The sequence below is a fragment of the Bufo bufo genome, chromosome 1 (genome assembly GCF_905171765.1).
Source record: "Bufo bufo chromosome 1, aBufBuf1.1, whole genome shotgun sequence".
NCBI classification, from domain to species: Eukaryota; Metazoa; Chordata; class Amphibia; order Anura; family Bufonidae; genus Bufo; species Bufo bufo.
In genome coordinates, this window is record NC_053389.1 from 608,352,810 (window position 1) to 608,368,156 (window position 15,347).

Below are 15,347 nucleotides of genomic sequence, written 5' to 3' on the forward strand. Positions count from 1 at the left end.
AGTGAATTGTCTTGTTGTTCTTACCTGCTGATCCTCTTGCTGTGAATGGTCTCTCCTTTTCCCTTTGTTGCTAGGCCTGTGGAGACTCTGGTTCATCCGTATCTTGGATGAACCTGGTTGTCTCTGGTCCCTGTCTCCTAATCTCAGGGAAATTCAGGGATTTCATGGTTCTGAGGTTCCAGCGTATGGGCCGGCTCATACAGTTAAGAGAACAGGGCCAGATTTAGGGATGCTTGAGGAGGTGACCTGCTCCCTTATTCCGGTGTACTGGCCTAGCAGCTACCCTTTATCTCTTTACATTGTACGGGTGGGGGGGGGGGGGGGGGGGGGTTTCCCCCACTCCCCACCGTGACATGAAGTGATGAACCCATCATGCCTAGTGCCTATGGGACCAGTGCTATGATCTGGATTTGCTGCAGTTGGTCAGGTCTAGGTTCAGCAACAGTATGTGCTCCAAGAATGAGGTCAGCTGACTACCTGAACATACTGAATGACCAGGTTATTCCATCAATGGATTTGTTCTTCCCTGATGGCACGGTCATATTCCAAGATGACAATGCCAGGATTCATCGGGCTCATATTGTGAAAGAGTGGTTCAGGGAGCATGAGACATCATTTTCACACATGGATTGGCCACCACAGAGTCCAGACCTTAACCCCATTGAGAATCTTTTTTTTTTTTTTTTGGACAGGCGGTGTATATGTAAATTATTGAGAGGACATGTGACCAGATGCAAATAGACTCCAAAACAGCTTAAACACAATTTCATGCTATAATACATTTATACCCTTAGCCAGATATCCTATGGAACATACGCTGACTCCTACTTCCATAGTTTGCCACAAATACTAAAGATCATGTGTCACCCAGAGCATGCAGCTATATAAATGGCAGTGATTAAAAAAAAAAAAAAAAAGGGGATGAAAAAATAGAAATCAGGAAACTTAATTGCCACCCACTACAAAAAAAAAAGAAAAAAATTGTAGGGCATTTTATAATTTCCTACCAGTCAGTTTGTTTGCTTAAATTAATTGCCACCCACTATAAAAAAAAAAAAAAAAAAATTGTAGGGAGTCTTATAATTTCCTACCAGTCAGTTTGTTTGGTTAAAAAAAAAAAAAAGTGTTTAAAGTGTGAAACCACCCTAAAAGAATGTCAAGGTAGAGAAACTTTAAAACTGGCATTTCCCTATGAGAACGATCAATTAAAAGGTCCTTCACACCATCGGTCAGCTCGTGTTTGCCCTGCAGTCTGTACAATGTTATCACCTGTTTGCAGAAAGGACGGATGCTCATAACTTTGGAGATCAGCACTGTGCACATTTCTATGTTTATTCTTCTGGTCTATTAAGAAAATGCAGCACTGACTTCTGTTTGACTAATCTAATGACTTAAATCACCCTTTTCACAAAGTCAAAACATGATTGATAAATTAAGAAAAAAAAACCCTGTTCCTAATAGCTGTAAATAGTGTGTTCGCCAAAAGCAAATATGGCACATGTGTACATTGTGAAACATCTATTACACATGTGACTAGAAAGGCATCTAGTAATAAGGATTCCATTTTTAAAATATGTTGCAATATCCGGAAACATGTTTTTTTTACTCCAATATATTTGAAGTATTGACACACCTATGTAAGGGAACTGCATAGGCAGGAATTCCCTGATACAATACTTTCACCTCTGATGGTCCCCCTTAGACCATTCTAGGCAGGGACTAATCTCTTTACAGTAGTGCTACTATTTATTAGGAACAATGCGCAGTTGGTACAGTAACAAGTCAGCAGTTTTCCTCTGTTATAGAAGCGGCTAGCGGGTCTATGCCCTGGCATTAGAGGACAGCTATCAATATTTTGCATGTACAAAGTGGCTTTGTACTGTACAGATTTAAAGAAACACAACTTAGAAATTAATAATACAAGTAAATGTGTGTTATTGTTTCGCATACCGTTTGTCAGTTTGCAGGATTTCATGCATGTTTATGAAACTATTTTGTAGAAATCCTGTAGAGAGTTTAATCTACTGCTGCTCTGTCCATTTTCATCTGGGAAACAGATAATGGGCAGGGCTTAAAGTGTACCTTCCTTGTGAAATAGGCACCCATACACTCTTACACCGGCTATAATGGTGTACGGATTCCACTGGGGTCGCAGTGAGCGATGAGCATGCAGGAACACACATCGCTGCTCTTGCCTGTACCAGCTGCACACATCACAGATGTGCTATGCCAGACTTTAGTGGAGCAAGAGCAGGCAGGATCAGCGATTTGCTGCCTCCTTTCTACTAAAAGCCTTGCATATTTCAATGGTGGAGGCCTTCAGCAGAGCAGGGTGAGGTAGGCGCTCACACAGCACATGCCTTGTTACAGGTGTACGAGTGTTCCAAAGTGCGATAGACACGTGAACTTCAGGTACCTATTTATCAAAGAAAAAAACTAAGAGGTACATTACAAATACTATCTTATCACATTTAGAATGTTTTAATAAAATTTAGGTACATGTTAATGATCTGTGTGAGTCCTACCGTGGACAGGGCTTAGAAGCTTCTGCTCCACCCTGCTGTCTTCCAGCCAGACATTCTAAGGAGACCTTTATACATTTTTCTTTGTTTATTGTAAAAGGAAGAGAAGCGCTGGGATATTTTTTAAGCATTTTCTAAATTTAGGGCTTATTCAGAATAACAATGTAAAAGTTGCCTGCGTTCTGTCAGTGAAATACTGATGATTTTCCCATCAACAATGAATCAGGATTATCTCAGACTGCATCCAGTTTTTTTTCCTATCCATATGGCATCAGATGTGATCCTTTTTTCAGGACATTTTCTCTGAATAGATGATAGTCAGCGAAAAGGAGATTTTTTGTGAAACTCACCTGTAAAATCTTTTTCTCGTCTTTTCCATTGGGGGACATGACCATGGGTATAGCTTAGGCCATTACTAGGAGGAGACACTATGCAAATAATAAAAAACAGCTCCTCCTCCACTGGCTATACCCCCATGCTCCAACAGGAGGACCTCAGTGCATGCAAAAGCAGTAGGAGAAGGAGATCAGAAACCAAATATTTACAAAGAAAAGCAGAACCAAGGAACACCGCCATCGGGCCGTTCACCAGAAGGTCCCACTAGAATAGAACCAACCCCTCCTGCAACAGACAAGAATGGGTGGGTCTTTTCCATTGTGTATCCCCCAATGGAAAAGACGGGAAAAAGATTTTACAGGTGAGTTTCACAAAAAAAATCTTCTTTTCTCGCCCATTCTATTGGGGGACACAGACCATGGGATGTCCCAGAGTAGTCCATGGGGTGGGAAGACCAGCACCTCCAGAGGGAAAACGTCCAACGGTTAAACAGGAACCACAGCCTGCAATACCTTGCGCCCTAGGGCAGCATCAGCCGACGCCAAAGAGTGCAGCTGGTAGAACTTTGTAAAGGTATGTAAGGACGACCAGGTAGCCGCCTTACAAAGTTGTGAAGTAGAGGCTCGATTGCGCCTAGCCCAGGAGGCTCCCACCGCCCTGGTGGAGTGCGCGGTAACCCCCGCTGGGGAAACCCTACTCCGGGACCGATAGGCCATGGCAATAGTCGACCGAATCCACCGAGCCACAGTGACCTTGGAGGCCGCCAGACACTTACGAGGCCCCTCGGGAACCACAAAAAGGGAGTCCGAGCGCCGAAATGGGGCAGTAACCGACAGGTACCCTGTAAAGCACGGACAACATCCAGAGAATGGAGAGCGCGCTCCTTGGGGTTCGCCGGAGCGGGGCAAAAGGATGGCAGGACTATGTCCTCATTAAGGTGGAAGGCGGAGACCACCTTGGGCAAAAAGGAAGGGACAGGGCGCAGTACCACCTTGTCCTTGTGGAAGATCAAAAAGGGCTCTTTAGAGGAAAGGGCGGCCAGCTCCGATACCCTCCTGATAGAGGTGATGGCCACCAAAAAGACGACCTTCTAGGTGAGAAAACTCAGGGAAATGTCCCTCAGGGGCTCAAAAGGAGCTGCCTGGAGAGAAGACAGAACCAGGTTCAGATCCCAGGGGGGCAGAGGAGGGACATACGGAGGGACCGAATGCGCCACCCCCTGCAGGAAGGTCCTCACCGGACCTAGCAGAGCCAGAGAGCGCTGAAAGAAAATGGCCAGAGCGGAGACCTGACCCTTCAGAGAGCTCAGGGACATTCCCATCTCAAGACCCGACTGGAGAAAGGAGAGGACCACCGGAACGGAGAAATGAAGGGGAAAAACGTCTATCTTCTCACAAAAAGCAAGAAAGGCCTTCCAGGTACGATAGTATATCCGGGAGGAAGCTGGTTTCCTGGCTTTGATCATGGTCTTCACGACAGAGTCCGAGAAGCCCCTCTTCTTCAAGATGGTGGTCTCAACAGCCACGCCGTTAAACAAAGTGGTTGTAAATTCTGGTGGAAGAGAGGTCCTTGAGACAGCAGGTCCTCCCTGAGAGGAAGAGGCCACGGAACATCCGCCAGAATCAGAGTGACCTCCGAGAACCAGGCGCGGCGAGGCCAATCGTGGGCGATGAGGATGGTCAGGATTCCTTCTGCCGCGACCCTGCGAAGAACCTTTGGGAGTAGAGGCAGTGGTGGGAAGACATAGAGGAGTGCGAAGTCTTGCCACGGAGACACCAGACCGTCCACCTCGTAAGCCTCCGGATCCCGAGCTCGGGCCAGGAACGTGGGAACCTTGTTGTTGAGCCTGGACGCCATCAAGTCCACGTAAGGGCGGCCCTAACGGCGACAGACGTCCTCGAATACGTCCGGATGCAGAGACCACTCTCCCGGATCCACCCTGTTGCGGCTGAGAAAGTCCGCAGTCCAGTTTTTGACCCCTGGGATGTACACTGCAGACAATATTGGAACGTGAGCCTCCGCCCACTGGAGGATCCTCTTCACCTCCTGCATCATCGGCCGGCTGCGGGTTCCGCCCTGATGATTGATGTAGGCCACGGCTGTTGCATTGTCCGACTGGATCTTTACCGAGAGAACCCGTTAGGAGGGGAGTCCAATGAGACAGAGAGAGGAAAATTGCTCTGAGCTCAAATATGTTGATCGGAAGGCGGGCTTCCACTTCTGACCACACCCCCTGAACCGTCCGAGCCCGGAGAACGCCGCCCGAACCCAGGAGACTGGCATCGATGGTGACGACTGTCCAGAAGATTGGGAGGAAGGATTTCCCCGAAGTCAGATTCTGAGGGGATAGCCACCACGGGAGGTCCATGCAAACCCGAGGAGGAAGGCGGATCCGAGAGTCCAAACCCCTCGATGTCCTGTCCCAGAAGGACAGGATCACCTGCTGCAGAGGCCGAGTGTGAAACTGGGAAAAGGGGACTGCCTCGAAGGAGGTCACCATAAGCCCCATGATCGGCGCCAAGATCTTTGTGAATACCCGCGGGGCTGTCGCAAGCCCAAAGGGAAGGGCGACGAACTGATAATGACGGTCGCCATTATAATGACGGTGAGATTCTGCGATAGGGACATGCAGATAGGTGTCCCGGATGTCCACCGACGCGAGGTACTCCCCTGGAAAAAGAGAAACAATAACGGAGCAGAGGGATTCCATCCGGATCCTCCGCACCCGCAGGGACTTGTTTAACAGCTTCAGGTCTAGGATCGGACGCACTGATCCCTCCTTCTTTGGCACTACAAAGAGATTCGAGTAGAAACCTGCCCCCTGTTCCTCCAGAGGAACTGGGACAACTACTCCCCTGACCAGAAGGGAAGAAACCGCTTGTAAAAGGGCCGAGGCTCGGGCCGGATCCCCCGACACGAGACGGAAAGAAACGTTCCGGAGGTCTGGAAACGAATTCTATCTTGTAACCGGAAATTACAATTTCCCGGCCCAGGCGTCTTGAACGTGAGCTCTCCAGACATGCTGAAAGGAGAGCAGACGGGCGGAGGACTGCTTGAGAACAGCGGGGCGGGCAGAACTCCCCTGGAACTGTGCCCGCGGGTGCCAGGAAGGTTGAGGCTTAAATTAAGGCTTCTTGTGGGAGTCCTGAGAGCCGCCAGAGGAGGGGGCTGTCGCAGACCTGGAGGAAGAGAAGCGCCGAAAGGACTTGTTTCTAGAGCCAGAGGGGCGAGCTCTGAAGGCGCGCTTGGATCTAGATTGGGGCAGGTGTGTACTCTTGCCCCCCGTAGCATCAGAGATAATCTCATCCAGCTTAGCACCGAAGAGCCTGGAGCCCGCAAATGGGAGGTTAGTGAGGGAGCGCTTGGGGGAAGCGTCGGCGTCCCAGACCTTCAACCAGACCTCCCTGCGCTGCGTGACCGAGAGCGCCGAAATCCGCGCAAAGAGAGTGCTGACGTCCAATGAGGCCTCACAGAGGAATGTTTTCGCCTGGGACATCTGGAGGATGAAGTTTAGGGTGTCCGCAGAGGCATCCTGCTCCGCGAGGTCCTGATGATGGCGCTGCAACCACACCGAAAGAGCCCTGGCTACGCGGGCCGCGGCGAACGCGGGCCGCAGACCTGTGCCCGCCAGGGAGAAGATGGCTTTGGAAAGGGAGTCCAAACGCCTGTCAACGGAGTCCTGTAGGGAGGACCCGTCCAGAACCGGTATTGCCGCATTCTTAGCCAATCTGGCCACCGGCGGGTCGACCTTAGGAGAAGACCACTGCTGCACATTATCTGCTGGGAAAGGATAAAGAGTATCCATGCACCTTGTAGCAGAAAAACGGTGATTAGGGCGTTCCCAAGCCTTAGAAAGGACCTTGGCGAACTCACCATGAATGGGGAATGTGACTGCCTCCGGTTTTCTGGAGTGGAATAGGGGGAATTCCTGGCTACTAGTAGAAGGAGGTTCCCCCTGGATGTCAAAGGTGTCACGTACCGCCGTGACCATGTCTGCTACCACGGTGGAGAGCTTAGGTGAGGGTTCTGGCTCCGTGTCCTTGTCCGAGCCGGACCTTTCCCCTTCAGATCTGTAATCCCTGCAAGAGGGAGAGGCTGAACACTCCTCCAGGCGAGGGGGGGGGAAGCAGAGTCATCCGAGGAGGGATGCTGCTGCGTACGCTGCCTCTTAGCGGTCAAGCGTCCTCTGTGGGGGGCACCGGGAGGTGGAGCGACGCTAACCACAGGCACCGCAGGCGGTGGATCAGTGGCCACCATGCGTTCCATAAAGGCCATGGCCGCGAACGAGACTTGGGCCAAGTCCGCGGCCGCCCTAGCTATTGCAGAGGCCCAGGAGGGCTCCGAAGGGGCGCAGGAGGGACTGGGCTGGTTTGGTGGAGGGGGAGGAGGATGATCCTGTCCCGAGGCAAGGCAAGAGTCACAGGAGCCTGTAACCTATAGTGGCAAGCAGCAGACCTAACAGGATCCCAGTGAGACCTGAGGTGTCGCTTTCGATTTTTGGGGGGCCCCAGGTCTTGGCATGATGGCGGCAATCCCGGAGTCAGGGTCTCCTACAGTTTTGCGGAACACTATCTGTCCTACCGTGACCTGTGAAGAGCTGGAGTAGCAGTCAAGCGTGGAAAGGCGCTGAGGCAAAGCGGAAGCGCCGGAGCTGACGCGATAGGCTCCACCCCCCAGTCACATCACAGATCGCATGAAAAAAATCACGGGAAAAAAAATAGTGCGAAAAAAATCACGCGTGGGAATATGAAAAAAAAAAAAAAAAGGCAGACCCCGGCTCTGAAAATGGCGCCCACCGCCAGGATGCAGGGGACAAGAAGGAATCCCTCCTCCCTGTCAACCAGCCGTCCCTCCCAGATCCACAGGTAAGCCCTAAAGAACCGTGTCACAGTGTGAGCACGGGGGGAGGGGGAGTTTGCAGGAGAACCGATGTACTTGAGTCCTGCAGTCTTCACCCTCTGTTCCGGACCAGCAGGGGGTCACCTCTTCAGTCATCTGGCACAAGGAGTGGAAGTGCACTGGATAGAGGGCAGGACTAGGTGACCCCGGATTTGGTAGGCCACCGGAGCTGCAGGTCGAGCCCGGTTCCACTTATCTTTTGGGGGTAAAGGGAGGTAGCCGGGGACGGCCATTCGACCCCGGCGCTCGCTCCACTGAGAGAGCAGGGACGCACCATGCGACCCTGCGTTTAGAAAAAAAAAAACAGGAGAAGGAAAAACTACAGGGACAACCCTGCAGGAGCAGGAGTGTCACCTCCTTATCCGACACTAAGCTAAAACTGAGGTCCTCCTGTTGGAGCATGGGGGTATAGCCAGTGGAGGAGGAGCTGTTTTTTATTATTTGCATAGTGTCTCCTCCTAGTAATGGCCTAAGCTATACCCATGGTCGGTGTCCCCCAGTGGAATGGGCGAGAAAAACTGATATGTGAATTGGCCCATTAAAGGAGTTTTCCAAGAGCACAATATTAATGACCTCAGGATTAGTGTTGAGCGAACTTCTGTTTTAAGTTCGGCGTCTAAAGTTGGGCTTCCGGTTAGCGGAGAATCCCGATATGGATTCCGAATTCCGTTGTGGTCCGTGGTAGCGGAATCAATAATGGCCGATTGATTCCGCTACCACGGACCACAACGGAATTCGGAATCCATATCGGAATTCTCCGCTAATCGGAAGCCGAACTTTAGACGCCGAACTTAAAACAGAAGTTCGCTCAACACTACTCAGGATAAGTCATCCATATCTGAATTGTAGGGGTCAGATTCCCAGCAGCACTCTGGCCTATTCCTAGGGCAGTGACGTCATGTTCATCGGTCACATGGCTTATGTTCCGCTTAGTCCCATTAAAGTTAATGTGCCTGGGCTGCAATACCAAGCACAGCCACTAAACAATGTATGGCACTGGGCTTGCTAAGCTTCGAGGAAGCCACAGCGCTCCTGAGGAGGGTCATCAATACTGTACTCAGAGTAAAACTCCTTTAACATGTCAGTTTTCAGTCCAGGTACCTACCTTCCATTCTAAACTCAGACAACACCCGGAAGGGATAAGCCCTTGTCTAAATAAGGACTTGTGGTCCCTTTACAGGGGATGACGATCTAGCAGATTGTCGGGAAGGAAGCGTTCCTTCCTGACAATCTGCTTATTGCTGGTGGAGAAGACTTCTGCATTTACATGCAGCGATCTCCTCCAGAGTATGGGGAGGAGCATTTTTCTCATTCATCAGATAATCAACGGTGCATTTACGACGTCAGATAATCGCTAACGAGCGTGAGTAGTAACGCTGGTTAGCGATGATCTGTTCAATTGTTGGCCCGTGTAAGGGGCCCTTTAAGAGAACCTTTTACCACAATTGACTTTAATTTGTCATCTGGGTTTTCCATCCTTTATTCTTTACACAAGCTGAAAGTGGCCATATACTTTCAACAGCTGTAAGCAGGCCGACAACTACTCTTCCCGACACCCCTATACACATGTCAGATGCTTGGTTCAGTAGAGCATGCATGTGTTTTCAATGGGCAAGAGAGAGGCAAGCTATCATTACTATCCAATACAGTGTGTGTAATATACCTAAATAAATGCACAGTCTATAGGTCTAGATTACTAGAAGGAAAACAAAGGAGGGTAAAGTCGGCCAATAATTATATTCCAAATGCATCTACAGAAAGGAGTACCTTTAAAACCCTGTCAATAAAAACAAAGGAGAAAAACAAAAAAAATAAACCAAAATGAAATGATTTAGGCATCTTTATTTCAGAACATTATTTCAAGGAGTCCGTGTTATCACAACCAAGAGAGTCTTCTTTTCCATACCGGGATGGAGACATACAGTTCATCAAATGGAAGAATAGTTTCTTTTTTGATTTTTTTATATATATATATTTTTTAAATAAAACAATATCGCTCAAACAATAATACTGCTACTGGAAGTCCAAAGATAGCAGTTTTAGGACTTAAAGAGCAAAACTGTGCACAAGGCTTCAGGATAAGTCAGAAATGCCACCTGCAAAATGTGCAAGTAGAAGTAATTGTGAAGATTGTTGCTTGTCCCTTGGTGGGACTGAGGAAGGCATGCCCATAGCACCGGTCTTCTACTGAAAGTGCTGGAATAAGCTTCAGTGACTCATTTTCTTCCCACCAATCAGAGTCTTTAAGGAGGCAAGAGAAGTACAAGCACACAGGAAGCATCTGTACAAGCTGAGAGTTCATGGTTTCTCTTTGTTGACACTACTATAAGTATTTGCGAGCCACATAGCTTAATATTCCTCCGTGCTTGTAGAATGCGACTTCTGCTTCATTATTAAAGGCTGCAATCACATGGAATATCTTTCCGGTGCTTGTCTGGAAATGAAACACAGTTCACGATTACAATTAGGAGTTGGATTTACTCTTCTTAAAGGGCTGTCCTATCTCACCATTAATAGAAGATCGCTAGGATATGCTATAAATGTGGGAACTGCACCTATCTCCATAATAGGACCCCTGAAGTGAAGGGAGTGCAGCCACCCTCCATTCGCCACGATGGGAGTTCTGAAAATAGCCCAGCATGCTTGCCCAGATATTTTCAGAAGTCCCATAGTAGTGAATAGAAAGCAAGTCACAAGTCAATTTTGCTACAAGTTTGTGTAATTTATGCCAAAGTAATCAAACGCTGAACAGTGATTGATAAATCTGGTGCATCTTTACCATAGCATTTAAGTCCTTAAGATGTTAGTGCAGTTTATGCATGCCACTACAATTGATAAATCTGGCGTGTACCTAATTAACTGTACAGTGTAAAAACATTTATGCACAAGCATGGCATGCTCCAAAAATTGCAATTTTTTAATGCCAGTTTTTATGGAATAATAAATTTCTTCTTTTAAAAGGAGACATACCAGAAAGTTAAAAAAATGGCCCTTTAGTGCACATTAATTAAAATAGGATTCACTTTTCTAATTTCCCTTACATACTAAAGTAGGATCAATTGAAGCTCCAGGTTTGGGGCTGCAGAGGTGAGAGTTTAAAACGGTTCTGCAGTTTGTTTTAACAGATTATCTATCCTCTGGATAGATCAGCAGCATCTGACCGGCGGGGGTCCGACACCCGGGACCCCCGTCGATCAGCAGTTTGAGAAGGCAGGGGCACTCCAGCAGTGCCCCGGCCTCCTCACTGTTTACCGCAGGCCCAGTGACGTCACGACTATCAACTTGCCTGGGTGCGGCTAAGCTCCGTTCACTTTAAGGGAGCTTAGCCCCGCCCAGGCCAGTTGATACTAGTCGTGACGTCACTGGACCAGCGGTAAACAGTGAGAAGGCCGCAGCGCTCCTGGAGCGCTGCTACCTTCTCAAACAGCTGATCGGCGGGGGTCCCGAGTGTCAGACCCCCGCCGGTCAGATGCTGATGATCTATCCAGAGGACAGATCATCAGTTAAAACAAACTGTAGAACCCCTTTAATGAAAAGATGTCCTGCTATGACTTTTGTCAAGATCTGAACTCATTAAAAGAGTTGTCCTCTGACAGGCTTATAAAACAAAGAAAATAAGCTTAAATGGGTATTCCAGGATTTTACTGTGGACGGCCTCTCGTCAGGATAGGCTATCAATATCTATAGGCAGAGCTCAGTTGTTCCCGAGTAGCTTTGGCGCTGGAACTACACAGCTCCATAAATTGTGTAGTGGACTCCATAGATCAGCCAAATTGCGGATAGGGACCCCTAATATACTTGGATGTGGTGAGGATATCAGGACTATATCATATCAGAATCCCGGTTCTTCTACTAACATCACATTTGTGGTGGTATCACTGTTCTGTGGACCATATGGTGCTCCCTGTATGTGTGTGACTGACACTACTGTAATATTGGTCCACAGCACAGGTGGGGAATGACAACTTACTGTTCACCCCTGCATGGTACTTACCTAAAGTAGCCTGTTTTATTTTCACAAGGGGATAATTTTTAAATTGATACTCAAATAAAGTTTTGTTATTTTCATTTTAAGCCGTCCATTTACATTCAGTTAATCAACCGATCACTTGCCTGAACACCACGTGACCACTGAGGTTGGTGACTGGCTGAGAGGCAGGCTCAGACTGGCCCACAGGGGAATCCCCTGGTGGGACCCTGAGCAAGGTGCCCCCTTAGGCCCTCATCCCCTGTACAATTGGCACAGCACTACATATACACTGAATAAAAATATAAAAACTCAACACTTGGTTTTGCTCCAATTTTGCATGAGCTGAATTCAAAGATCTGAAACATTTTCTACACACACAGAAGACCCATTACTCAAATATTGTTCACAAATCTGTCTAAATCTGTGTTAGTGAGCACTTCTCCTTTGCCGAGATAATCCATCCCACCTCACAGGTGTTGCATATCAAGGTGCTGATTAGACAGCTTGAATATTGCACAGGTGTGCCTTAGACTGCCCACAATAAAAGTCCACTCTGAAATGTGCACAGTTTTGCCTTACTGCGGGGGTCAGAAAACCAGTCAGTATCTGGTGTGGCCACCATTTTGCTTCAAACGGTGCAACACATCTCCGTCGCATAGAGTTGATCAGGTTGTTGATTGTGGTCTGTGGAATGTTGGTCCACTCCTTATCAATAACTGTGCGAAGTTGCAGAATATTGGCAGGAACTGGAACACGCTGTCGTAAACGCCGATCCAGAGCATCCCAGACATGCTCAATGGGTGACATGTCCGGTGAGTATGCTGGCCATGCAAGAACTGGGATGTTTTCAGCTTCCAGGAATTGTGTACAGATCCTTGCAATATGGGCCCGTGCATGATCATGCTGCAACATGAGGTGTTGGTCGTGGATGAATGGCACAACAATGGGCCTCAGGATCTCGTCATGGTATCTCTGTGCATTAAAAATGGCATCAATAAAATGCACCTGTGTTCGTTAACATACGCCTGCCCATACCATAACCCCACCGCCACCATGGGCCACTCGATCCACAACGTTGACATCAGCAAACCGCTCACCCACACGAAGTCACACACGCTGTCTGCCATCTGCCCTGAACAGTGAAAACCGGAACTCATCTGTGAACAGAACAGCATTTTCCCACTCAAGTCGGTTACGACGACGAACTGCAGTCAGGTCCAGACCACGATGAGGACGACGAGCATGCAGATGAGCTTCCCTGAGACGGTTACTGACAGTTTGTGTAGAAATTCTTTGGTTATGCAAACCGATTGTTGCAGCAGCTGTCCGGGTGGCTCAGACGACCATGGAGGTGAACATGCTGGATGTGGAGGTCCTGGGCTGGTGTGGTTACACGTGGTCTGCGGTTGTGAGGCCGGGATGGCTTATGGTAGAGAAATGAACATTCATTGCACGAGCAACAGCTCTGGTAGACATTCCTGCAGTCAGCATGCCAAATGCACGTTCCCTCAAACTTGCGACATCTGTGGCATTGTGCTGTGTGATCAAACTGCACATTTCAGAGTGGTCTTTTATTGTGGGCAGTCTAAGGCACACCTGTGCAATATTCATGCTGTCTAATCAGCACCTTGATATGCCACACCTGTGAGGTGGGATGGATTATCTTAGCAAAAGGGAAGTGCTCACTAACACAGATTTAGACAGATTTGTGAATAATATTTGAGAGTAATGGGTCTTTTGTGTATGTAGAAAATGTTTCAGATCTTTGAGTTCAGCAAAACCGAAAGTATTGCGTTTATATTTTTGTTCAGTATAGATAGGCAGTGTACAGCTTCTCAACTAGCCTATGTTCATATAAAAAAAAAATGGTTAGCTTATTTAACAAAACTACCCAGTTTAATATTAGAGATGCATCAGATGGCTGAGATGACTTCTAGGTACAGAGGCCAGCCAGCTAGTATCTCCATTCTCCATGGAGCCACTTCTTGAAGTCGCTACAAAGACCCCCATAATCAGTTTTCTTGTAGTGTCTTGCTGCTGCCTGTCACTGTGTGAGCAGATAATTTTTATATATAGCTTTTCAGTAGGCCCCCTCTGCTAAGAGGTCAGGCGAATGATGAATGTGCCGACTCTACTTCTGTTCAGAAGGAGAATGGAAGCCCCTGGGGCGGGTCCTTCAGATCTGGACCAGAAGGGACCTTTAAAAGAGGAGTTAAAAATATTGTTTAATTTCAGCAAACGGCATTGGTCATGTAGGCAAAGCTAATACAATGCACTTACTAATGAATTGAGATTGTCCATATTGCCTCTTTTGCTGGCTTGAATTATTTCTCCATCACATTATACATTGCTTGTATCCAGGGGTTACAACCACCCAAGAATCCAGCAGCGGTTGCTGTGCTTGCACAATATAGGAAAAGGCGCAGACCTCTCTGGTAGCCGGGACCACAGGAGTGTGCACATTACTTTTATTCTGGCTCTGATCTTCACGGTCACAAACAGTGGAGATCAGAGCCTGAAACCAGCCGTTTTAACTTTTCTAGGCTCTGATTGGCTAGTCTGTACAGACTAACGAATCAGAGTAATCACCGGCAAGAGACCACTCTGGTCCCTTGCTAGCTGCTCCAATGACTCTGCTGTTTGTGACAGGGGTAGACTCCAGCGCAGTGACACTTTATCATGTCAAAGCATCCAGTAACAGTTTGGATGTAGCTGTACGTCGGATTGCAGAAACTTACCTGCAATATGAACGTACAGCTGCCTCCATTTGCAGCAAGGGGTTAAGCTTTTTTTTTTCTGTTTTATAAGCCGTTTGCTTCCTGAGCATTTTAGAAACTGTCAGACAACCCTTTAAAAAGTGTGTGATACACAGTGGAATCCTACCTTGACTTCCAGACTTTCTCCAGGAACTAGCTTGGCATGGATAGATATAGAATACTGCTCTTTTCCTGAAAGGCTAAGCGATTCTGCATTTTCTCCAGGCAGAAACTGAAGAGGCACGATGCCAATGCCCACTAACTGATCCTTATGAATCTTCTCATAACTTTCAGCTATCACAGCTCGGACACCCTATTGGCAGAAAGTCATGAAAAAATAAGATGAATATTTATAGTGTAAACGAGTGAAGCGTGAGCTTAAAGGGATTCTGTCATCAGAAATTAGTCCTATAAGCTAAACAGATGGCAATGTCCCTTGTAAAACACTGATTCCTAAAGTGAGTTTATCAAATGCCCCTGTGGCTCTATATTCATAAAAAAGAGGTTTATATCACCTGTCAATCACTTCAAAATGTGTCCAATGGGACGTCTCATGGTGAAAAGTGCCCGGCTGCAGCCATCTCGTTTAGGTGCCCAGCGCCGCCTTCTGAGCTGAAATCGCCGCCCTCCCTTTCATTTGATCCGCCTACCTCAGGTGACTAACCTTCCTTGTGCCCAGCCGTGCCTGCCTGTGAAGGAGCCCAGCACCGCCTATGTCTCCTCCTTTCATCAACGATAGATAGCCGTAATCTCGCGATGCGCGAGCTTGCGCATGCGCAGTTCTTTCCCTGAGGCTGATGCCAGCACAGGCAAGGAACACTATACCGGCACTGCGCATCGCGCGATTACGGCTATCGTTGATGA

At 47.9% G+C, this 15,347-nt stretch overlaps 1 protein-coding gene across 1 annotated transcript in view; it reads right to left on the reverse strand.

The window, feature by feature from the left end:
* Window positions 1-9,583: 9,583 nt before the first annotated feature.
* IREB2 (iron responsive element binding protein 2) overlaps window positions 9,584-15,347 on the reverse strand; it is a 143,688-nt gene continuing 137,924 nt past the window's right edge. Inside the window, exons 22-23 of the mRNA XM_040413632.1 lie at window positions 14,611-14,796; window positions 9,584-10,191 (exon numbers count right to left, since the gene is read on the reverse strand). Of these exons, the coding sequence (XP_040269566.1) occupies window positions 10,081-10,191; window positions 14,611-14,796 (297 nt within the window). The 3' untranslated portion in view covers window positions 9,584-10,080. The remainder of the gene's footprint in view (window positions 10,192-14,610; window positions 14,797-15,347) is intronic.